At 38.9% G+C, this 24,492-nt stretch overlaps 2 protein-coding genes across 4 annotated transcripts in view; both read left to right on the top strand.

Annotated features, from left to right (window-relative positions):
- The window catches only part of LOC140127600 (cell surface hyaluronidase CEMIP2-like), a 59,651-nt gene extending 35,203 nt beyond the window's left edge, over nucleotides 1-24,448 (top strand). For all 3 annotated transcript variants that reach the window (XM_072148466.1, XM_072148467.1, XM_072148468.1), the window contains 18 exons: nucleotides 241-410; nucleotides 517-726; nucleotides 1,057-1,262; nucleotides 1,626-1,695; nucleotides 1,855-1,983; nucleotides 2,061-2,146; nucleotides 3,426-3,557; nucleotides 4,144-4,179; nucleotides 4,815-4,967; nucleotides 6,136-6,313; nucleotides 9,752-9,967; nucleotides 12,742-12,950; nucleotides 18,632-18,814; nucleotides 20,963-21,185; nucleotides 22,827-22,928; nucleotides 23,364-23,524; nucleotides 23,603-23,712; nucleotides 24,056-24,448. In XM_072148466.1, coding sequence (XP_072004567.1) covers nucleotides 241-410; nucleotides 517-726; nucleotides 1,057-1,262; nucleotides 1,626-1,695; nucleotides 1,855-1,983; nucleotides 2,061-2,146; nucleotides 3,426-3,557; nucleotides 4,144-4,179; nucleotides 4,815-4,967; nucleotides 6,136-6,313; nucleotides 9,752-9,967; nucleotides 12,742-12,950; nucleotides 18,632-18,814; nucleotides 20,963-21,185; nucleotides 22,827-22,928; nucleotides 23,364-23,524; nucleotides 23,603-23,712; nucleotides 24,056-24,204 — 2,723 coding nt within the window. In that variant the 3' untranslated portion in view covers nucleotides 24,205-24,448. The remainder of the gene's footprint in view (nucleotides 1-240; nucleotides 411-516; nucleotides 727-1,056; nucleotides 1,263-1,625; nucleotides 1,696-1,854; nucleotides 1,984-2,060; nucleotides 2,147-3,425; nucleotides 3,558-4,143; nucleotides 4,180-4,814; nucleotides 4,968-6,135; nucleotides 6,314-9,751; nucleotides 9,968-12,741; nucleotides 12,951-18,631; nucleotides 18,815-20,962; nucleotides 21,186-22,826; nucleotides 22,929-23,363; nucleotides 23,525-23,602; nucleotides 23,713-24,055) is intronic.
- CEMIP (cell migration inducing hyaluronidase 1) overlaps nucleotides 1-24,492 on the top strand; it is an 89,473-nt gene that overhangs the window by 4,665 nt on the left and 60,316 nt on the right. The gene's annotated exons all lie outside the window — the stretch shown is intronic.

Here is a 24,492-nt window from a genome sequence, read left to right as displayed (position 1 = left end):
CACAAGAAGAGCTTATATTTCTGAGCATCTGCGTGAAATGGGATGGCGTCCCTGAGCTCCAATTTTGGAATCTGTATACAGGCACAGTGTTTGTCTACTTAGCCGACCATGGTTTATGTAAAGAATTGCTGTGCAACCCCTGTAACCATATAGCCATGATCCCCTTGAGCCAATAGTATGTGTATGTATTGTGCTCTGAGATAACCTTTTCTTTTACTTTATGTAATATTTGTTCTTCAGGCCACCCCCTGTATCTGCATATTGGGGAAGTCATTGATGGCGTTGATATGAGAGCAGAGGTTGGACTTCTTACCCGAAATATTGTTATTAAAGGGGAAATGGAGTCCTCTTGTTATGGTGATAACCATTGTCAGTTCTTCAATTATGACACCTTTGGGGGTCAAATTAAGGTAATATATATCACTATGAATAATTTATTAATATATATTTATATGTTGGTTCCATTCCTTCATTCCTTGTAATCCGGTCATCTATTTTGTGTTCTTTCTTCTGTAGGTACAAAGACACTTTAGTTCAGTTCACCTTTCAGGGGTAGAGGTCACACACATGGGACAGCAAATATTGGGAAGTTACCCAGTTCATTTTCACATGACTGGAGCTGTGGATGAAGAAGGTGGATACAACCCCCCAACCTACATTGATAATCTCGCCATCCATCACTGCTTTTCGAGATGTGTCGCTATACATGGAACTCATGGTCTCTTGGTAAGAGCGCAGTATATAGTTTGTGTGATATGTCTATGAGAATATCAGACATTTCTGAAGGACATAACTTGCTGTCCAATTTAACTAGTTTTCTTGTCATCTAATTGCACCTGATTCTTAGTTATTTATATGAGCCACTATTGCTCAATGTGAATAGTAACTGTATAATATACAATTCTAATGTGTACGAGATCCTCGGATTCTGTTTATTCCTCTTCCTCTACAAAGAACACATGAACATTCCGCTGAGCAAGTGCCTCTTTTATGGCAAGATCTTTTATTTATTTGTAATGCGTATATCAATGTTTTTTTATTATTCTGTACATCTAGATCAGAGATACCATTGGCTATGACACACTGGGCCACTGCTTCTTTCTAGAAGATGGTGTGGAGCAAAAGAACACCTTCTACCATAATCTTGGACTGGTCACAAAGGCCGGAACTATTCTACCCACTGATCGAAATGAGGCCATGTGTTTGGCAATGCGGGAAAATGTCCATGGAGATTATATTCCTGTTCCCAGTGCAGAATGCATGTAAGTTGTGAGTTGTTGAAAAAATCTAACACATGTAGCTACTGACTCATGGGGCAAAAGCCATGACCACATGCCTCGTGTGGGTTTTTGTAAGACGCTAGTTTATTGGTCAGCAGTAATTTAAACAGAAGTATAGTAATGTCTGCACAGTGGTGGGTAAAATGGTGGTATTAAAGTGGTCACCTGACCAAGTGATTGCAATCACAGTGGACAGTAAAACCATTTTGTTACTTGCCTTATTGGCATGGTTTTTGTCATTTGTGGTAGCATCTCTCACTCTTACTGAATATTGGTTTAATGTGAGTAGTGAAAATAGATATGTGATTAATATATACATTATATAATGTTTCTTACTATTTTTAGGGCTGTCAGTACATTTTGGATATCAAACCCTAATAACAACTTAATTGGAAATGCAGCAGGTGGAGCTCAGGTGAGTCGTAGCAAATTTTGGGAATAAATGAACAAAGCCAAAAGTGGTATTTTATAAGAAGCGTTCTAAGCTATCTAACCATATCGTTTACAGTAATACTCTTACTTTGCCGATCCTGCCATGTATGTTTTTAGAATCCTTATTTGTTGGCCTCTCCAGGATGTTGGCATATGGTTCATATTTCATCGAGTGCCGTCTGGTCTTTCGGAGGGCCAGTATCCAGAAGGGCATTCAGAATTTACTCCCCTGGGAATATTCCTCAATAACAGAGTACATTCCAACTTTAAGGTAAGTCCAAAAGTTGTATGCACTCAATATATAGTAAGCCTTATTTTACTCTACTCACAAATGATTTGCTTTTTTAGGCTGGTTTATTTATTGGTAAAGGTGTAAAGACAAGCGTGGCAAGTGCAGAGAACCCCAGGGAGTATCTAACAATAGACAATGCCCGGTGAGTATTTACTTATTATGTTGCAAATGGTCTTTGCACTGTGCAAAAGTTAACAACCTTCTCAAATATAGATTCCTACGGGTGTGTTCATATGTGAACAACTCAGTCGTCAAGAACTGTATACAGTTTTCATGCTACTTTTGGTGCAGTTTTAGATCCTGTCCTTGGTTTTAAAGGAAATCTGTCATCAAAATAAAGCATGATAAACCAGGTGCACCAGGTACTCATAGATTCCGGTATTGTGACTGTGGTAATCCTCTTATATTTGTTATCCATGGCTTCTTTCTAAAATCAACTTTTAAAATATGTGACTGTTATATTGTGCAGGAACACTTCCCCCTCCCAGTTTGTGCTGAAACTTTCTTTGCTGAAATAAGATTACATCTGGCAGAGGGAGGGGGAAGTGTGGATGATAAGACAGTGTAACAGCCTGTAAAGCTGCAGCATGGAGGACTCTGGTAATACCCAATGAGACCTCCAGGCTCAGTAGCATAATTTTAAAAGTTGATTTTAGAAGAAAGGTGGCCATGGATAATGAATATAAGAAGATTACCACAGTCACAGTGCCCTGCGTCCATAAGTAATTGCCCGTGGTTTATCATACTTTATTTTGGTCGTACATTCCCTTTAACACCTAAAAACTGAAACACCGAAGGTCAATTTTTGAGCACTGTTCAAAAATGTTTGCTATAGTAAACCAAGTATACCTGGGAAAAATTACATTTTATTGTCACATGAAAATGACAAAGTGTTTGCTCAGAATTCCTTTATGTGTGAAGTGCCCTGAGCTATTGGCTTCAGCACCTGCTAAACACCTCTTGCCTCCCAATCTCTTGCTTCAGGTTCCCTGAAAAGGAGGCAGATGATATATGAGATATTAATCTGGAGGGGACGGGTTGCTGCTGATAACTCAGGACAGCAAGGAATTTCTAGACGAACTTTGGTGACTCACTTATCCTGCAGCAGATGAGTGAATAAAAGTTTTTCTCAGATATTGCTTAATGTATGATAGCAATCAAGCTTGAGCTTGTCCCCCCAGGTCCTTTTTTAACACTGTAACAAGTATAAGTGGAGGGGGTGTCCTGATGACAGGATCCCTACACAAAGCATATACATGTATTCTATCATTATATATACATATATAATACATATATATATATATATATATATATATATATATATATATACATATATATCTGAGATACTATTGATCCCAACTTGGTTTTCAATTTTATCTTTCCTAGTGTATAACGCTCACTTCATTTTATTTGCTTTTCAGTTTCCGCCCTCACCAAGATTCAGACCCAACCAAGCCTCGAGTGCCTGCTTTCATTGATAGGCTCATAGCCTTCAAGAACAATGATCATGGTGCATGGGCTAGGGGTGGGGACATCATCTTCCGGAATTCAGCGTGAGTAATCTACTAGTTGTTCTCAACAGATTTTGGGCATCTGAATCAACAGCATCAGCAGTATAACCATCAGCATTGCTTATACTGCTGGAGTTTAGGGCCTCAAACCTGGTGATCTCCAGGCTCAGACTGATCCACTGGCCCCCAGCCCTGCATTACTAGTGCTGGACAAGGTACTCTTTCTGTACTTTATGTACTTTATGTATATATTTAGCATACAACATTACTCAGCTATCCTATGTATTCATATAATTATATGGTTATATTATGTAACAAACTGTACTTGTAGCTGTACAGTGGTTGGCCCAAGATCAGATTTTACTGGTGAGCCTAGGTATCAGGCTCTCTGTTTACAAGTTTAGGTGCTTCTAGCCACTAACCTGGTGATGGGTTCCCTTTAAAGGGACAAAATAAAGTGTGTCCACTTTACAGGCAACATATAATTACAGGCTAAAAGATAAGTATTATTATAAATAAACATTTTTGAAATTAATGACCGTCTAGAAGTTACGATACAACACTAGTCAAAGCCACATTAATTGTGGTATTTCCTAGCTCTGATCTTATGATCGTTCTGCTCTTTTAGGTTCTCAGACAATGGAATTGGACTTACACTGGCCAGGTAATAATCCATTTATCATTATTCAATTTATTTGTAGGACATGTGACAGACATGGGAAAGTTTATTTGCGATTCTCCCATACTTGTAATAGGGTTAGTATGTTATCACTTTACACTTTATTTTCTTTTTCTTACTCTAATTCTGCTACCTAGAACTTGAAAAACACTAAAGTGTTTTCTCAGGGAAATGACCACTTTACCCTTTCCATGTATACCACTCCCCTCTGTCAATTCAAACATCTGGGAGACGCAGCTCCCCTTCTGTTGCAGCTACCAGGCCTTGAACATACATACCGCTGAGTGAGGTCTGATCCAGGCGATGAATCACCAGTGAATGTATGCACATCTTGTACCAGGCTTCTCTTTCCTGAAGCTAAACCTTCTCCCTCGCTGTAATACCTGGCAATAAACCAGTCATTTTCACACCTCATAATTAAATTCCTAGAAATGTAACGCTGGGGAAGGTTTGGGATTCTGTTGGTAGTATTGCAATGCCTATAATTATTTATAGTCGGTTGTTGGTTTTGCTACTCGCTGCTGGACGAGTCATGCATTTTTTCTTGTAATAAACTTAGTGACTACTTGTGATCACTTATTGTAAATGTGTTGTCTTAAGGGCATATATTTTATTTCCAGTGATGGAACATTCCCAACTGATGAAGGGTCAAGTCTGGAGATAACTGATTCCATCTTTGTAGGGGAAAGTGACAATGTGGGATCCCATGGTGGACAGAACAGCTACTGGGGGCGTGGAGGGTCAGGGGAACAGAGGTCACTGCCACGGAACAGGTATGTTACATATATACCAGTAATAATAGGGCAATAGCATGCTGCACTCTTTTGTCCAGCAGAATGACAGACAAATGGAACAAAAAATTGGCGTAAAAACTATGGAGAAGTGAATGAATCCTTACATTCAGCATTATTGGTTATACAAACTGAAAAACAATTTTACAATACATTTTCCTTGTAAGTGTTGTCCACTATTCGGTTTCTGATAAATTCTCATTTTCATAATGAGGTAGTTGGTGCACCTGTGTGTGTCCTCAGCACATAGAGCACTGCTATTCTTGCTTACAACACTCTTCTCTTCTAATGTTGCCCATTCTTCTCATAAGTCAAATCTTCTGTTTATCTGACAAAGAGGCTGGTGGTTCAGTTCCAAGGACATGACCTCAGTGCACCAACCACCTTAGCATACATATTACAATGGGAATTTCTCGGAAATGGCATAGTGTAGAGAAATGGATTGAAATTTTTGAAATCACAGTACATTTCTCTATAACATGCTGCTTGGGGAGGTGATAGACTCAGAAGGTGCATAATCTTTAATTGTTTATACTATTTTTTTATATTCACACATTGCGATTTATAATACTAATACATTATGGCACTTATAATAGATTGTGAAAAAATAATGCAAAGACATGCATTCACTTAAGTTAAAGGGGTTGTCCACTTTCAGAAAAAAAAATTGATATGGTTTGTGTAAAGTAGAATTATACAATTTCCCAATGTACTTTCTCTATCAATTCCTCATGGTTTTCCACATCTATGCTTGCTGTCCTGCTATAGAAAGCTTCTTTGTTTACTACTAGTGGATATAAACCTGCCCATGGTCATGTGATGTCACACAGTTGCACAAGCTGTTATTATCCCAGCGAGTAATCAGAGCCGTGTGATATAATGAGCCGTGTATCTGCGTGACATCACATGGCCTTGGACACATTTCTATCCACTGAGTAAACTTTCTATTGCAGAACAGCAAGCAGAGATCTAGGAAACTGTGAGGAATGGATACAGAAAGTATATTGGGAAAATTGTATAACTTTTATTTACACAAACAATATAAATTATTTGCTGAAAGTGGACAAACATTTTAACTATTAGTTTAATATTCATCTATCCACTTTAAGAAGTGATAAATGCTGGACATTCCTGTTATTTTCGGACCTAGGACATACCCAATTCGTGGATTTCAGATATACGATGGGCCAGTCCGACTTCTTCGATGCACATTCAAGAAATTTATCCCAACTGCAGAACGGCCTTCCAGTGCAATAGGATTTTCTTTAAAGAACTCATGGCAAATCACGCCTCAGAATAACATTTCTCAGGTCAAGATGGAGAGAAGTGTAAGTATGATGTGCCTAAGAATTCCGGGGTGAGAGTGATAACTATGTATGGAATTTATGTTGATTGATGTAGCCAACTGCTATAGAAAGAGTTAAACATATGGCCACCATTACATAAAACAGCCGGATTGTTTTTAGTACAGTCTCAGGGTTTATGTAGGCCAAAAGCAGGCGGTAAGCTAAGAGATAACATGCTGAGGAATCTGAGGGTTTTGCTGAGATCCAGACTGATACTTATTTGTGTTGGCAGCTTGACTCTTCTCAAAATGTATTTGGTAGCTGTGTGTGTCTTGCAGGTTGCCCTGACCTTTCTCCTAGGCTTGTACTTGTACTCGGGCTGATATGCTTTTCATTATCCATCATAAAAAAAGAGGTATTGTTTGAACCAGTTCAGAGCTACACCCTGAAATGCCATACCCGCTGAGTCTTGTAGGAGGCAGACATTAAGTGCAATGATGATTAACCAAATGGTGCCAGAACCCGCCATCATGGACTGAGTCTTGTTAAACATGCTCCTGCTGGCTATTACAGAGTTAAGATCCATAAAACTGTAGGCAAACATAAATCTTAAGAAAACTATTCAAACACTGTTAATGTCAATGTGGGGAGAAAGCTGTGTCTACATTTCCCCACCTTAACCAAATGACCTGAATACTGTTGCAAGTTGCTGACATGGGATTAGGTGCCCCACGTAGGCGGCATACAAATCTCTCAATATAAGGATTGAGTGGCAATTAACGTGGAAAGAGGAATCAAAAAATGTATATTTATGGACGGTCATGTGCCAAAAAGCTCAGGACACAACATGTTAGCTTGTTCCCTTTTCGTTTCTTTTGCTTGCAGCTGTGGCAATGTAATATACTTTATGTAATACACATTACCAGGACCCTTATTAGTTCTATCATAGGTATTGTATTTTCTCTTGTGATTCGCCAATCCAACGTGAATGCTCAAATTTTTCCTAGAGCTACCACAAAAGGCCTTTCAGGTGGTTTCCCATCATACTACAGTGTTGGCTTGGGATTCAGTGGACCCACCAGAGGTGATGTAGTAAAGGCCAGTCATAAATCAAACTGTGAAACTCCATGTAGGGTGCATTGATCAAGTGATTTGTCTTGTCACTTCCAAATGGGTTTGGACTTGGGGACAGGGCCGGCTCCAGGTTTCAGTAGGCCCCTGGGCCACAGAGCCTCAGTGGGCCCATTTGCAGTAAACTCATGTGGAGGCATAAAAAAATTCAGAAAATAAAACAGTCCCTTGTTCCTTATAATATTCCCTAGTTTATTATCTCAAACAGCCCCACCATTGTTATTTTATATACAGCCCCCTCATGGGTTATATTATAATCAGCCCCTCTACCCCTCGTCAGGCACTTCCCAGCTGCTGAGGACTGAGATTTGGCCGTGTGCCTCCCCCTAGTAGCTTTGAGCCCCGGCACTTGCCCGGGTATGCCAGATGCTGGCGCCGGCCCTGCTTGGGAACTTGGTAATCTTTTGGGTCTGTCCTACCCTGATCCCATTTCTATGGTATACTATCACAATCCTTTCAGCTGTAGTTGATCCGTTGGGAACTCAACTAGTTCTTTAGATAAGAACACATGACTGAACATATAGTAAAACCTATTGGTAAAACCAAAGTTCTCTTCCATCTTCTTCTTCCAGAAGTGTTACAGTGGTCTTTTAAAAATGTCTAGATGTACTGTAGGAATTTACTAATTTCATTTATATTCTATAGGCTGCTTAATCCCCCAATTACATATTTGTTAGGGCATTCACTTTTACCTTGCCATGCATTTCATTAGGCCAGGTCTTTATTGTGGCACACCTCCGTTTACCTATCTTGTGTAACGTGTGGACTTTTAGGCCAGTATTATTCCAGTTTACTGTATTATTTTGCTCATCACAGTGAACGGCATGTACAAATCCGAAAATAGAAATAGTTATCTGACTTTTTTCATATTGTTTCTAATCATTCTGCCACATTGGACGTACAATAAACAAGATGATTTACTTTGTAAGCTTAGAGCTGGGAGAAGGATTGTGTAATAGGATCTGTGAGAGTTTCTGGGCTTCATTAAGTAGCATTAGCTGAATTATGTGACACAGAAACTTAGTTGAATATCATTTACTGCATAATACTAGTTTTGAAGTTTTGCTAACACTCAGATATTCATCTAGAAAAACTTGTTGCCATGTCCAGAAAAATATCTAATGTTGTGTGATCGTAGTCGGTCTTTTGTATTTTTTGTTAGTAGTTTAGACATCTATATTAAACATTTATCTTTGTTGCATTTAATTACAGGTTGGCTTTTATTATGGATTCTGTATTGTAATTGGTAGATATTAGTCATACACCATAATCCAAAGAATTTAAGTTCCCACATTTCCCTTCTTTAATTTAAGAACAATTAACTTGCAATTAGAAAGTGACTTTGTTGGAAATTGATGCTCACACAATTCGCTGAGACATAACTTTATGGGTGTTGGGAGTGAAAACAATTTAGGCCCTATAAGGTCTAGTTTGGTTTTATCACTGGGATCCCAATCATTTTAAGTCAAGGGGTCCCATGTTCTACCTTGTGATCAGTGGGGTTCTCAATCAATTGACCCCAACTGCTTAGTGAGAGTCATAGCACTACAAGTAGATGTATGTACAATCTATACATTGGAGCTTTTGCAGCCATACAGCCTGATACTGATAGCCTATCATATTGAAAGGAAAACAGACCCTGATCATAGACGACCATTAGAATACTCATGTAAAGGTAATGGTGCACTAAGTGTTACAAAGTAACATTAAGTAACCACTTTATCCTAATTTTACTCCTAATTAGTATGTCAGGTGTCCCTTAGGATTCACAAGGTAGACATATTACTGCTGTCATGTTTCACTTCCTGCTTTATATACTGGAATATGCTGGATGTTACCAGAGACAGCAGAGAATAAATCCAGATGCAGTAATATATTCTCACTTTCCTGGCAGCAGCAGTGTTTACATGTGTCAGTGCTATGTACAATGGAGAAACAGAATGGCCCTTATTTAGTCATAGATGGTAAGACTGTGTTACGTGGTTTTTAGAACTACTGGAGACATGCACCAAGTAAATAGAAGGATCCGATGTACAAAATATCTTCTTGATTAGCTGCTTTATTCATTAGTCCAATAACTAATTGAATTCCTCTGGTTTCCAGAATAGATATCATCCCACATCTGCAGGACGGATGCGATTGCCTTGCTCATTTGCTGCAGATGTGAAGCCTTGATTTCAGCAGATGATAAATATTTCTCCTAATCCACATATAAACCAGGACACACGACTTAGATAGATTATTGGATCTTTTAATAGATGGTGGGTCCTGCTCTAGATTACTGCAGACTTTAAATGACTTTGTAAGATAATAATATGGTCTCCTAATGGTTAACTTTTACATCCCCAGGTTGGCCGCAAAGTATTTTTCGGTCGCCCAGGACAGTGGTTTGGATCTAATGACTATGATGGTGACAAAGTGTCAGTTTTCCATGACTTGGATGGCTCGATCACCGGTTATCCTGATACTTTTGTTGGCCGAGCAGATAATTATCTTCTGCGTCATCCAGGATGTCTAACAGTGCCACAGTGGAATGGGGTCATATGCACTGGCAGATATGCACAGGTTCGTCCACGATTTCACATCTTCTTTTAAGTCTTACATTCATAGCTAGGCAGATTTAAAGGGGTTGTCTGGGAATGACAATTATGGGCATTCAAATCAATGGACTATAAGTGCCAACATCACAACATGGCCACTGCAGAGCTCTTTGCATGCAGTCACTCTATTAATTTTAACTGTGCACTGCCCCTGATCTTTATATACCCTAAGAAAATTATTTAACACAACTCGTATATATTTTTGCGGCAAAAAAGTCACATGTTCTTAATTGCTCCATATTTTGCATCAAAATGTGTACATTTTGGGTGCAAAAAATTTACCAACCCCTACGTTTTTTCACCTTCATCAAGTACATTTGTGGTACATAAGATTGTGATTATGTGCAGTCTGGACAGTAAACTACGTTAACCATTCTCTAATCTAAATGCTTATATAATGATCCAACACTGAGGCAGTTGGGATCAAAGGGTTATGTTACTAATTAGCACTAATGTAGAGACTGGATCTTTAACCCACCTGGTAAAGCAGTTACCTGCTACTACATTCATATGGAGAATTAATGGAAAGGTGGCTATACAGAAAGAGCGTCCCATGTATGAGAACTTCTCTAGTGATTCTCCACTTGGATGTAGCAGTTAGCAAATGCCCCCCATTCTCCACATTAATAATGGTCCCAGGACTGAAACTCAAAATAAGACACTTTAATGTAGGACTTTTTCATCATTGCTATTTATATAACCAAAACCATTCCATCAAACATTGCCTTATTAGAAATGTCTTGTACACATTCCCACAGTCATATTAAGCCTGGCTCACGTGTCTTATTTAAACAGCAAAACCATTTCTCTCTAAGTGCCAGCAGGTCGCTGCTCCTTACCATTATTAGCAATTTTTTTAGTGCTAGGAGATGACGTATGGGAACATAAAATGTAATGACTTCATAAGTGCATATAGTATAATGGAAGCTGTTTCGTTTCTAGATTAATATTCCGTTTTCTAGTTTAGTGACTGCATTTAAAACGTGGGACTTATATTAGGGAAAATTTTAAGCACTATTTCTAAGAATGTGTCTTCATAGTAATGCTGTACATTACAGGTAAAAGCCAGGGAGGAATCCAGGCAGATATGTCACGGAACATTAAACGCGTGTGTCTTTCGCTCCCATACATTGTAAATCAGTTTTGTTCTGTTTCTCTGACAACAACAACAGGTTGCATTCCTGTTAGGGGTGTAGATTATGTGTTTTTCCCATACCTAAAATTCTCACATTTGTTTTGTACCTTTGTATCATCGGTTTTCACCTTAGACTATTCTCTAACGTGCCACGCGTTACACCCAGAGCAATTATCATTTTCTTGACAGTTCTTTCCATGACTTTGTAGACAGGATAAAAAAATGCCTATCAAGGTTCCAGACTGATTTATACCTTAGTCTTTTTTAACTCTTTCTTTAACACTACATTTTTTTACACTTATACTCAGCAGCCCTGACATTTTGTGTGTACCTTTAATCTCCTACTTTACCTCCATTAGGGTATTTGTACATGGCGAACCACAGTTAAATGGTTTGTCCGGTCACTACAAGTTTTCCCTTATCCATAGGATAGGAGAACTTGCTGATTAGTGGGGATCCCAATAGTGAGAGTCCCAAATATCATAACAATAGAGGCCCGTTGTTCTCCAAATTAATGGAGGAGCATGTCGCTCCAATCACTGTCTATGAAACTGATGGAGGAAGCTGAGTACTGTCCTGAGCTAACTCATTAAGTGCCATTAAGATGAATAGAGAGGAACGTGCCTCCATTCATTTGGAGTCTCACCACTTAGGACCTTTACCAATCAGCAAGCTATCTCCTATCCTGTGAAGAGGGGAAAACTTGTAGTGACCGGACAAGATGTGCAACAATGTATCTCTATTCATCAGATTCATCAAATACTGCAACACAGTAAAAAAAAAGTTTAGATAATTGTTAAAGAATAATATTTAATATATTCAGCATAAAACAGACTTTTGAAAATATTAATATAGGAAGCAGTGTTTTAAAATTAATAGATCTGGAATATATTATTTGGTTTACAGGCTAGTACCTCTATCCCTACCACTATTTTATATACTGACATGTACTATACTCAGGAAAATTATAGAAAAACTAGAAGACATCTGATATGAAAAAAGATCTGTTTGCTGATATTTGGTCACAAGAAATCCAAAAAGATTCTGAAAAATCATTGATGAATCTTTGGAAAATTGAATTAGAGCTGATAGCTTCAGCATTACAAGTCATGCAGTGGTTGTTTACTACATTTCTAAATAGCAGAATCAGTCTTTCTGTATAGTATGGTACCAGGTGAAATACTGTATCTGTGGCCATATTTGCCATTTCATATTTTGGGGTAATAACATCTAAAAATAATTATTTGCTGCATGATGCGGCTTCAATTTAGTTAAATTACAATCAGCTGCAGTTCTGTGAATAAGGCTCCCATTGAAAACAACCTGTTCGATTTCCACCAACCCAAAACTGGCAACAGTTGGCACTTTTTGTAAATGTTCCTCTGGGTCTTGTTATGTGTTGTACACACATTCTTCAGTATATTTTAATTCCTTTCCTTTTTTCCATGAAAGCTACTGCTAATAATAAAGTATTTTATTATTTAGGTTGGCACGCCCTGATTGGCTCAGAACTTTATATAATGGAAATATCAGGAAGTATTTATTGAATCCACATGTATTCATTGCTTGATTTTTACCTTCTGTTTTGCCCTGTTTTGATACAGCTGTATATCCAGGCCAGGCGCCCTGAGAACCTGACTATATTGGTAGCCAAAGCTGCTTATCCTTCACATCCATTAAGACTTGTGGGTGTTAATAAGGGAGCACCATATCAACAATACCAGCCTGTGGTGATGCTGGAGCAAGCCTATACCATCCGATGGGAGGGACAGTCTCCAAGAGAAATCATATTATATCCAATCAACTTCAACAGGTACCAGACACATGACATGACACTGACTGCTTCACATTCTGTTTTACCTTCTCTAACTCTCATATCAGCATGTCTGAGCCCTGTTTTTAATGGTAGATAAGCCACCTTTAGAAATGTCTGGCAACTGCAGAAGACATAATACCTGTCAGCATGCTTTGGCCGACCCTTTAACCACTGCCACTGTAGACTCTCACCATCATGTAGGCCGCACCATCTTGTATGGCTAGAATTGGAAAGGTGGAACATTACAATAACAATATCTAGCATCACCTGTAACCTTTATCTGGCCCCTCACTGGTTGTTATCCTCTCCCTCTTTTATGCATAATTATCCCCGATAGAATGAGTCCTTATGTGCCAGTTAGGAAGTCCTGCATACAAATTATTGTCATTTTCCTTAAAGAGAACCCGTCATGCAAAATAACCCCCCTAAACTAAATATATTTTCATAAACTGCCATTAGAGAGCATTGCCTCTACCCCTTTATTGTCCCTCTACATGCTTGTAAACCTAAGCAATGAGGTCCTAAAGCTGTATGCAAATGACCTGTGAAATGTCCAATGAAGCATTAGCATATTCAAGCTGTCCACTCTATTCATGAGTGGGAGGCACAGCCACCCCCCCAGTGCATGACTGACAGCCTGTATAATGATGTGAGGCTGTATAATGATGTGCTTCCTGGTGCTGGTGGCCACACCCCCTGCAGCCTGTGTGTGCATGTGTGTGGGTATAGGAGAGATACAGCAGCTCCAGGCAGCCATGTTATAGCAGAACATGTCAGATTCATGTGTAGCTGATGTCTGTGTCTCTCACCTGTGTATTAGGAGGATGCAGCATGTCAGCAGATGCAATGCTTTACTATACATTACACACAGACATGAGCAGGGGGTGGAGAGGGGAGGGGGAACAGGGGTGACATCACTGCCTCTGACCATGTGACCAGCCTCATTTACATAATAAAGAATAGATGATTTTACAATGAATAATGTATGAAATAACTAGATAAAGGCTGGGATGGATCCTTGTGAGCTGCTACAACAGGTAGTAGTGACAGGACAAGTGACAGAGACCTGATGACAGGTGTCCTTTAATATTAAGCATGAAAATTAGGGTAACATATAATATGTTTGCCTTTTGGCATTCAAAGGTCCCAAAAATATGTAGTTCTGTTTTATAGATTTAGTTTATATGTAGCCATTAGGTTCCTAAGGATCTTTGCCTAGGTCGTCCCGTTAAGGAGGGGTGTCCGCAGGAGCATGGTTCTTTCCCCATTTGTTTTTTTTTTTGTTTTATTTTATACTTGGCCAAATTATTGACACAGACTGAAGGTATCATAAACTAAAGGAGAGGAGACCCACAAAGTCTTTAGAAGTGGGGGGAGAGGGGTGTTAAAATGTATACTAACATAGGGGACTGGTAGTCTATAGAAGTGTGGACTGACACGTTAATGGTCTATTGGAGGCTACATGGGGGTCATAATGTATAGGAATGAAGGCATAGAGGGGTCATAGTATAGAAGACTGGAAACACTAGTGGTAATTCCAATAAAGTGTAATCTAATGGGAAATGGGAAGTGTGACCTGTGCCTAGAGCAGCAGGAAGCTTCCATATGGCCCTGTAGAAAAACATGTAATTATAGGGAATCTTACACTTTCATATTCATAAACATGCAATGTATAAATGCAGAAAGTGAGTATATCATTAAGTTTTGTTAATAAAACTTGCAGGCATGAATCAGTGCACATTATCATTATATGGTTTCCATATCCAGTATATGCAAGTTATAATTGGGACCTTATGCATAGCATGTGTGTCTGTCTATCTGGATTCCCCACAAAGCATGTATGTGTCTGGCGACATGTGGCTGTCACCAGTGACACGTGACAAAGTTGAATTAGATATGAGCTGTCCCTGTTTTGCCTTCACAATTAATTACATGCATTCTGTGGGTTTCCATCAGGCTTGTCATGGAGGCCTTGTGTCTGACTGGCTTCCAGGCGATGATTCTTTGTTCTCTGTCAGTGCCGATAAGTGCCAGAACTCCCTTCTCTCGCGCAGCTTATAAATGTGCGTTTTGGCTGCCAACACTTTTCACCAAACAAAATCATTTCTAAACAGTTGCGTATGGTAGCAGCAGCTCGGTTATACAGGCAGCGAGACTCATTCTGGACGAGAGACATAGGACTGAACTTATAGTTAGTATTCCCAGGGCAGAGGATGATGAAAGATATTTGTAAGGGTCATGGACATTACACTTAGCTTAGGACTCATATAACCACCTTGGCAATATTAAGGGAAGAGATTTTCTTTCTGTCTTTAACAAGTGTTTTGCTAATATAATTTCTGCTGTTTATTTGTCCTCAGAAATTGGCAGAAGTCTTTGTCTGCAAGGTTTTACTGCAAAGCAAAAAAAACTCCTCCTAGTAGCTATTGTTTTGGTCATTCTCTATTGTTACCTATGATTAGAAATACTTATGATAATAAAAAATGCTGTATTTCAGAATGAAGATATTCCAGCAGGTTATAAAAGAAGGGGCGTAGACCCACATAAACATATAGATATGCCAAGTATAGAGTCCAAGGAGGTGGTAAAAATTTGATTTGAATATTGATCACATAATAATATAATTACCGTAATATAATTACTGTAAATAATACAAACACCGGCTGCTGCTCATGTTCATGGTGTCTCCCAAGTTCCTTAATTGACTTTTATGAATTGTTACATCACTGGGGATCTCCTAGATCAAAGGCTAGGCGGAGGCCAGGGATGGGTGCAATAATCTTGTATCCGTCCCCCATATGCTATCATGGCCTTCGCTGAGTGTATATGTCGCTCTGCAGCCGTAAGCAGGAGGCTTTCTGCGTTTTTCAACCCAGTGTTTCCTGCTAGTTGTGATGTATACCGTATAGACAGAATATGAATGTAGCCTTAATGCAACTCACACTTGCAACTTACACACTATTAAATGTTCACAGAAAGGGAGAGCTATGCCAACAGGATGGGGCACATTTACTTAAAGGGTCACCGGAGTTCACAGAAAGTGCATTGTCCGACTATAATGCACTTATAATGCCGCGATTCACTAAGATTGTGCACCTGATTTCATGAACGCGTCGCTTCCCCTCTCAGGTCCGACAGAGTTCACCATCTTTTAAGTGGTGCATCTAAGTGCTAGGTCTTGTGACACAATTTGAAAGTTAAATCCCAAGCTCAGTCCAAATCAGTCAGATCGTCCAATGGCCCGTCCCGCGATTTGTGTTGCATGGAAGCCAGTGCAGCTACGCCACAAAAAGGGCAGCTTTCGCCACAATCCAAGCAAAGACACTTCTTAAATACCTGTTCAAGCCGTTTTAGCCCCAAAAACGGTGCACAGTCTGACAAAATGGACATGCAACCCTTAAATGAGCCCTGATGTGTGAGGAAGCCTGAGACACACCTCCTGTCTCTTCCTCTTTCTGCTACAGCTTTGCCACATCGGCAATCATACATTTTTCCCAAATAATAAACCATTCAGCCTTGAGGAAAGAATGTCAGGGGCGGTCATCTAAGTTTATCTTGTTCTCCTGTTTCCAAACAAGGATAATTAGTATTGGAAGATTAGCGCTGATTCCCAGAAATAGATAAAAATAATAGTTTCCTTAGGAAAAAAAGAAGCCTGCCATAAATGCATATCTATTGCATTGCTCATTTGATGACCCCAGTGTGGTGGTAAGCCCTGGCGGACAATCCGGGGGGTACCCACTGATTGCTGATGGAAATGAGTTCCTGTTCATGTGAATTATAGACCGTCTGACAGAGAGGGGCTTTGCTTTACTGACGGCCCTCCAGAGACAGAGCTTAGCACATAAACCTTTTCAGTTTTGATCTAATAAATCCTTTTTTAACAGAGATGCATAATAGTAATTAGGACCCAGCTAGAGAGTGGCGAACGCTTGAGGTCTGGCTCCTTTTCAGCAAAGGAATGTCTTCCAGATTCAGGAAATTTCTTGGCTTTGTATGGAGCTGATCGCTATCCTGGATTGCTCCCGAGCACAGACTACTGCAGTAATATAGCCCCAAGACTCTCTCTCAGGGAAATGTCCTCAATGTGAAGTTCTCAAGTCCACTTAGCTGTCACCTGGCTATGTGTTCATCATCACATTGATGACTTGCAGGAAAGTCTTTTCCACATTAACAGAGTACAGTATATCCCCTACTTGATAGCAGTACACACAAGGCTTAGCATTAAATCCTGCATATATGAAACAAATATTTTAAAAGGCACAATGTTGTGTAAGGATCATAGAAAGAAAATTCACACGTGATACATAAAATAGTCAAGACCATTAGAAAATAATAGAATAAAAAAATATTTGTGTGTGATATTTTATCATGAAAATCAAAGCATATACAGATTTCTCTCTATTTGGCATATCTGCACATAGACCATTTACTAACAGCTAGTTTAGGCTATGTTCACACCTCAGTTGGGATTTCCATTTTTCTGTTACGCTCAGTTCACATTTGTGTCAGAGGTTACGCTCCGTTTTAGGAAGGGCAGGCAAACGGATAGTCTCTAAGTCTCTTCCATTGACTTCAAAGTATGGAAGGTTGTCATCCGTTACAATTGTATTAAAATGGCAAGAAAAAATGATGCTAATATGTTATTTCATAACAGAAGTGGGAGTGAAACCTGCAAGTAAACACAAATAGAATCCAATAGGTCCTATTAATGATAATGGGGATCATTGGTAGAGATGAGCGAATCATTTAAGACTTGGCTAAAATTTCCAAACAATTCCACTAGTTTTTTAAGGCCTATTACCCCCAAGCGAGTGTTCTGTGATTTAGTTACATGACAAATCACATTCTTGCCTGAATGTCACACATCACATTTTTGCCTAAATGTCTGTCCGAACGCTTAGAAACTGGAGCTGAACCCACCATGTCACCGGTCTCTAAGTGTTCAGACCGGACAGTCCGGCAAGCACACAATGTGAGTGTAATGTCAGTAAATCACACTCGCCCGTGGGCAATAGACCTAAAACTTGTCCTAATATTATTTAATGAATGCTAACGTTAATTCTAACCCTAATGAAAAAATTGGTATAAAATAAAAGAAACAAACCAGACTGGGTCGGGAGTGAAGGCGCCGCTTCATAAGTGTCATTATCCCTCCCTCCCCCCATTGTTCTGTCAGTTGATCTCAATTAGTTATCTAGATGTGTACTATTTATCTGACAGCACGTAATAACATGATACTTGTATACATTTTTATATGAGCCCTGCAAGATATACAATGTCATGTAGAATGCTTCATTACTATGCAATATTCAACAAAATCTTTTGTTGAACCGTAAAATAAAGGAAACAAGAGAGGACCCTTTTGTATAAAATCTTTTTTTAGAGAACTAGAGGGGGTTGTATACCAATTTCCAGAACAATTGGAGCAGCAATTGTCCAAAGTGAATCAGAAAAAATTCGGATTTGAACTGGTGCTGGAAAAATTGTCAGATTTGTACCGAATCCACGAAACAACTTTTTGTTATCGGGTTACTTGACATAATCTGCTCTGTGATTTTCGATAGACTAGCGTGATATCTGTTGCATATGTGAACATAGCCATACTTTCACTCTCTTGAATCATAATGCTTTGTATGTAAGCACATGCTTTTGGAAATACTGCTTTTTCTTTACAGAGGAGACTGGCTGCAGATTGCTTTGTGTTACCCAAAAAGTGCAGTATTTCAAGTCACAGCAGATATCTATGAACGAAACAGTGGACGTGTACACAGCGTGCGGCATTACTCTGTGGCATCCTCCATCCACCAGGCTCTAAATAAGTCAGCAAATAGATTGTATCACTTCAGTCAAGACTCTGGGTAAGTGTTCTGTCTAGTCCTGCCTTTGTGTTCATGGGTTATACATTCTATTATATTAGGTATATTTTTACTGGCATTCATATAATGAATGTTTATAATGTTATCAACAGGTTGATTGTTCATTTTATCCATTATAGGTTGAGGGTAGAGCTGAAACAGCAAAGTAAACCTTTATTTAATGCTTCCAGTAACCTATCTGCACGCTATACTTTGCTAGAACATGTTATCCAGAAAATGAGCTCCCTGGAGGCACATGTTATCATGTATCCCTAGACACTCCTAGACATGAAGGTCACAGTGCGGTGTAAGTGTCGCACCTGCACCATTATGTCAGTACAATGGGCAGCGGGCTCAGTAACAATGCTCATGTTTCATGCTGCGGAGAGACATTTATGCAGTAAATATTTAACCCTGCCATGCATGTAGAAAATGTAGGTTTGATTTATTGATATAAATAAGCACCTTGGACCTTTCATTATTTCCTGGATGACATTCCACCTTCCGTCTATGTAGTGTGAAATGGAGGGAATGACTGCTATTGTAAGCACATTGGCTGCAGCATTGGTTGTCATTATTCCTGCCTCACCAGTACAAGTTACAAGTAAGGACTCAGTTTCAGTCAGACTCATTTTCATTCATGCTCCAACATTTGAACTAGGCTATGGTTCTTGGTTCTAATTTTGGACCTGTAGGTTGCATTTTAGATGTAGATGTACTGTGTCACTGTTTCAGACACAAGATGAGCTCATATAAAGTCCATGGTGGACATCAAAACTATTAGTATCTAAAGCTGACCACATACTTTAGTTGCTGGCCGAATGGTTGTGTGGAAGGCATCTATCTTGATTGACAAACCTTATCTCCCCCAACATATTCTAGTAGGATGGTGGTAGAGAGAAAAGAACACTAGAGAGAAAAGGATAATAACATTTTGGCAGAAAGAAATTGTTAGACGGTAGGTAAAGATAGGAGGTTCACTGGATGTGGTTATTCGAATAATAGGCACAACTCTAAATCAGGTGTATATGTATTGTTGGGTGATGCCACCACTTGGCATTGTCCAGATAAAGTGACCAGACTGGTTTCAATCAGTAACGGTGGATGATTCCGATCAAAGGCGCCTCTTTTCCAAGTGTAAGAGATTGGCATGTGATGTAATGTGCAAGCTTCATAAATGAATCTTGTGTCCTTTGAAGTTTGATGTGCACCAACAACCATCCTTCACCCAACATTCCCCCAACATAGAATCAGGAGAATCAGAAATCCTCATAACACACATAATGTCAGTTATTGCAGCTTAAACTAAAACTTACATTCTATAGAAAAATAACATGTTTTCTATTTGATGTCCATATCTACTGCTGGTGAGATAAGAATACAATAAAAAAGGAACACTTGCCAACCATGGCATACAAACACACAAAGCACAAGTCAGGGAAGATGCTTTAGGCTTTTGGGCACATGGCAAGTGTCAACCATAAATCTCTGTTGCCATCTTTCAAAGAAAATCTCTTCTGTAGAAACAAATGGTTTGGGCATATTTCCTGTAACTAGAAAGGTGAGTTGGTATCTGCCCACAGTCAGGATTTTGTATCAGTTTTTGTAAGGCAAAACCATGAATAGCCTAAAACTTGTAACAAGTACAGATCAGTCTGTTCTATCTTTTCTCTGTGTAGACCTTTTCTGGTTTTGGCTTTAAAACACTGCAGCAGAATACTGACCATGTGCAGATACCCTAAGGACTTTAAGGAGCACATTAGGCTGTACCTTCTGGGAATTGGTGGTAATCCAAACCCATGACTCAGCTTTGGATGAGTATCAGTCCCACAATTGCGTCTTCAGTTTAGAAGTTATTTTCTACAACTAGTGTTTGTAGTTGGGTAGTCCTTTAGCTCTCGTTATAGTTTTACTAAATTGTAATGCACATTTTGAAGTATTTGGTTATGCTTGTATAGAGTTGCCAGCCTTTGAATCGTAACATTGGCTCTCCTGAAGAATCTAATTAAAACACTGAGCCAAAAGTCCCCACTGCTACAAGGTGAAGATTTTCATCACTCCAAAGTGTTTAGAGTAGGATTCCAGCCAAGTGTGTATAACACAGCCATGGAAGGTAGCGCTTTGAATGTTCTAATTTGTTTCTTTCATCAGATATCTATTCCTTCACCTTCAAGCCCATGAGACCCGCATTGGGCATAGCTACTGCTCTCAGCATGGTTGTGAGAGAGTTAAGATCACTGCCCACTTTCATCCAGACGATTACACAGAGTGCACCCTAAAGCCGTTCCCTGACAGAGGCAACAATCTCCAAGTTAACAAGTTAAATGTTTCTCAACGACTGGCCTTGCCATGTAGGCAATGTGGAGCCCCGCAGGTAAAGAAATAAACTATAAAGTTACACTTTCAGCTGTGTATAAGAAGGTATTAGGGTAATTTCAACTGTCTGGTAATTGGGAGTTCAAATTCATCCAATGTGTAGGGGACAAAGATGCCAGAATATCTGCACTGTTTTTTGGTTTATTAGGAATCATTATTTATCTGACAGACTCCTTGTGGTTGTTGCAAATCTTCATCATAGACCAGATCATTATAGAGCAGAGGAAAGGACAGGAAAGTCATTACTTGAGTAGTACTTTTCTGATAATCCTTGTAAAGTAATGAAAGGACTTAGAGAAACGTTTATTTCATTTAACGATAATTGAAATATGTCATCCAAGGCTTTTTAAGGACATGTTGGCTGCAGGCACAGCTATCACTTCGTAGTACAAAAACATAGTTACTGCTCGTATACATTCCTTATTATATAAATACATGGGAAATTCAGCTAAAATACAGAAATCCCCTGCATATTGCACCATTACTCATGTAACAGATTCTTCTGTTTTCATATAAATAGTTACATACTTTGCAAGAAACTTTGTATATATCAGTAGCAAAAGAAGTTTTTGGTCCAGGGAGGGGTTGGGAAGGAATTTTTCACTACTTTGGGCCAATTAGCATCGGCCTTGCAGGGTTTCTTTGCCTTCCTCTAAATCAACACTGTAAAATTTCGTATAAATAGGTGAGACTCGATGGACCTTGATGGTCTTTTTTCAACCTTATCTACTATGATATTATATTATCAGATTTTCTCTAAAAAAATTTCCATATCCTCTTGTTATGTCAAAACCGGTTCACTCATTTTCTGCTTCTATGGAGAGGGAATATAAGAGAGTGCTAAAACAGAGAAATACAGTGCAGCAAAAAAGGGACTTCAGTATTGGTCAATACTTCTCTATAATGTCTCATAATGTGATATTAAAACATTTGAGTTTGAGATTCCTGTGCAGAATTCATAGGAGCAGCTAGGTCCCCACCCAGCAGCTCAGAGACAATTGCACGTTACAGATAAAATCTGGGGTCAGGAAACCAGTTCCCTACACTGTACTGAAGAGACACAACCACGTAGAAACAGCGCTGTCTACAGTTGGGAATGTGTTCCTTCTGGAATAGATATGCTGGTTTGGCTTTTGTCCCGCATGTCATCAGGTTTCTTGAAAGTCATGCTTGATGTTGACCCCTTAATAACTGCCATATTGTGTTTTTACGGCGGCCATTAAGGGTACTTCTTCTGACGTGCCGCCTTTCTAAGCTGGCGCGTCAGAAAGAAGATTGCAGGAGATCGCTTCCTGGTGTCATCACAGCTCTGACCCAGCGCAAAACTCAGATCCCGATTGTTTAACCCCTTACACACCGCGGTCAAGCATGAAAAAATCATTTTTAAATAAGTAAATAAAATTAAAGTCCCCTAATCACCCCAATTACAATAAACCAAATAAAGGATATTCAGAGGGAAAAATACTGACAATACTATTAAGAAATACTGCTGTGCCTCATATACACAGGCTGGTGAAATAATTTGTGAAAAGTTTGTTGAAAAGTTGAGCGTGAAGTGTTTTAGCTTGTATTTCACTGTGTTTCTTTTTCAAATGATCCATGAAATGTTTGTAATGTGGTCTAATAAATCCTCTTGCAGATTGCAATCTCCAGCAGCCCATCACTTAAATACACAAAGATACAGGTGCAGTCCATACGCAGGGAGGATGTTTTAAATGGAATACAAACTGCCTTCATTAAGGTAATAATGGAAATGCTAAATGATGTATATCACCTGCAACGTGCATCAGGGATATTAAGAGATTCTGTTGTGTTTAGGGAATTCTAACGTTTTAAGAAAAAGTAATATTAATCCCGTACTTAGCAAACGAATTACCTGTTGTATTCTCTCTCTCTCTCTCTCTCTCTCTCTCTCTCTCTCTCTATATATATATATATATATATATATATATATACATATACATATATATATATATGTATATGTATATATATATATACATATGATTAGGACAGACTGTGTGGCAACCATGGAGAGACTGAGGGGACCCTGTCCTCGTTGTCCCCTTTTCTACTGGGTGGTCACAACCTGTGCAGGAAAAAAATTATGGCCCTTCTTTTTGGTATTACATAGGATTTCTAGAATGTATATAATCCAGTAAGTCTTTCTTTTTCCTAGGTTGATGAGGAACTGTTCCTCTTTAAAAGACGGGGTCTCTTCTTTTTGGTCTTGGATGCTTGTTCAGGAGTAGTTGTCACCAAGAGACATTTTGAAATGGTCAATGATGTCTTCACAACTAAAGCAATTTCTACTTTCATTCAAGTATCCATGAAACAAAGGTAAGTATATACTATGGACAAAGTCTGCAGCCACCAAAAATAGTAAAACATCATTAGCATATATTCTCCCTGTTTTAGATCGGTGGTGCTCATTTGCTCCAGAGATATTTTGGACACTCCACAAGCTTCTGAAATGTCAGTTTTTACTAAACTCGGATCCGCAAAACCTATAGCCCTGTATGAAAAAGGTAATGTCCTATGGAAAAAGAGAAATAAAAAAAAAATGTCTGTATCTGACTGTATGCAACATAAAGATTCAGATACATGCAAGATTAAGGGGATTGATGGGATGTAGACTATGGCCATAGGCAGAGATTTTCAGAAGCAGAAGCACATTATGAAATTTGGGCAGGAACATGCTGCTGCCACATGTTTTATTAAATAATAGAGAATGTATTGTCTGTAAACTTTGTGAATAGAGTAGAAACTTGTAAGATTACATAAGAGAACATCAGGAATACATGTAATTATGTGAAGGCAAATAGTAAAACTTACAGGAATCAGAGCTATCTTTTGTACGCTTTTTTACAGGTAGCTTTGCCATGGTTGGATATAAGGGTCTATCTACTCCATCCTGGATCAAAATCCTTAATAACAGTCCTGATAAAAGAGCCGCATCCATACAACTTTACCTGCCACTGATGTTGACTGAATACAGATGTCCAACTCCAAAAACTTAGGAATGAAAAGACTATTTACAGTAACTGGTGTCTCTTCATACGTATTCTCTGTTGTCCCCACAGCCCAAAATTATCCATCTGTCCCTTTCTTCCTCATCATCTCGTTTACTAACAACTCCATTCCTGTTTGCCTTAGAAATGTGATGATCTGTAGAAGCGTCCTGGCATCTAATTTTATACTGTTTATATGTTTTATAGTGTTTATATATTGTTCAGTAAATAAATGTTTTTCTTCTTCCTATTAGTACATTTTCTTTTCGTTGGTGGATCTGTAGTTTAATCCAGAGC

This window comes from Engystomops pustulosus, chromosome 4 (genome assembly GCF_040894005.1).
Source record: "Engystomops pustulosus chromosome 4, aEngPut4.maternal, whole genome shotgun sequence".
Lineage (NCBI taxonomy): Eukaryota > Metazoa > Chordata > Amphibia > Anura > Leptodactylidae > Engystomops > Engystomops pustulosus.
Note: the sequence above shows the minus strand (reverse complement) of the source record. Positions and strands in the feature narration are given on the sequence as shown.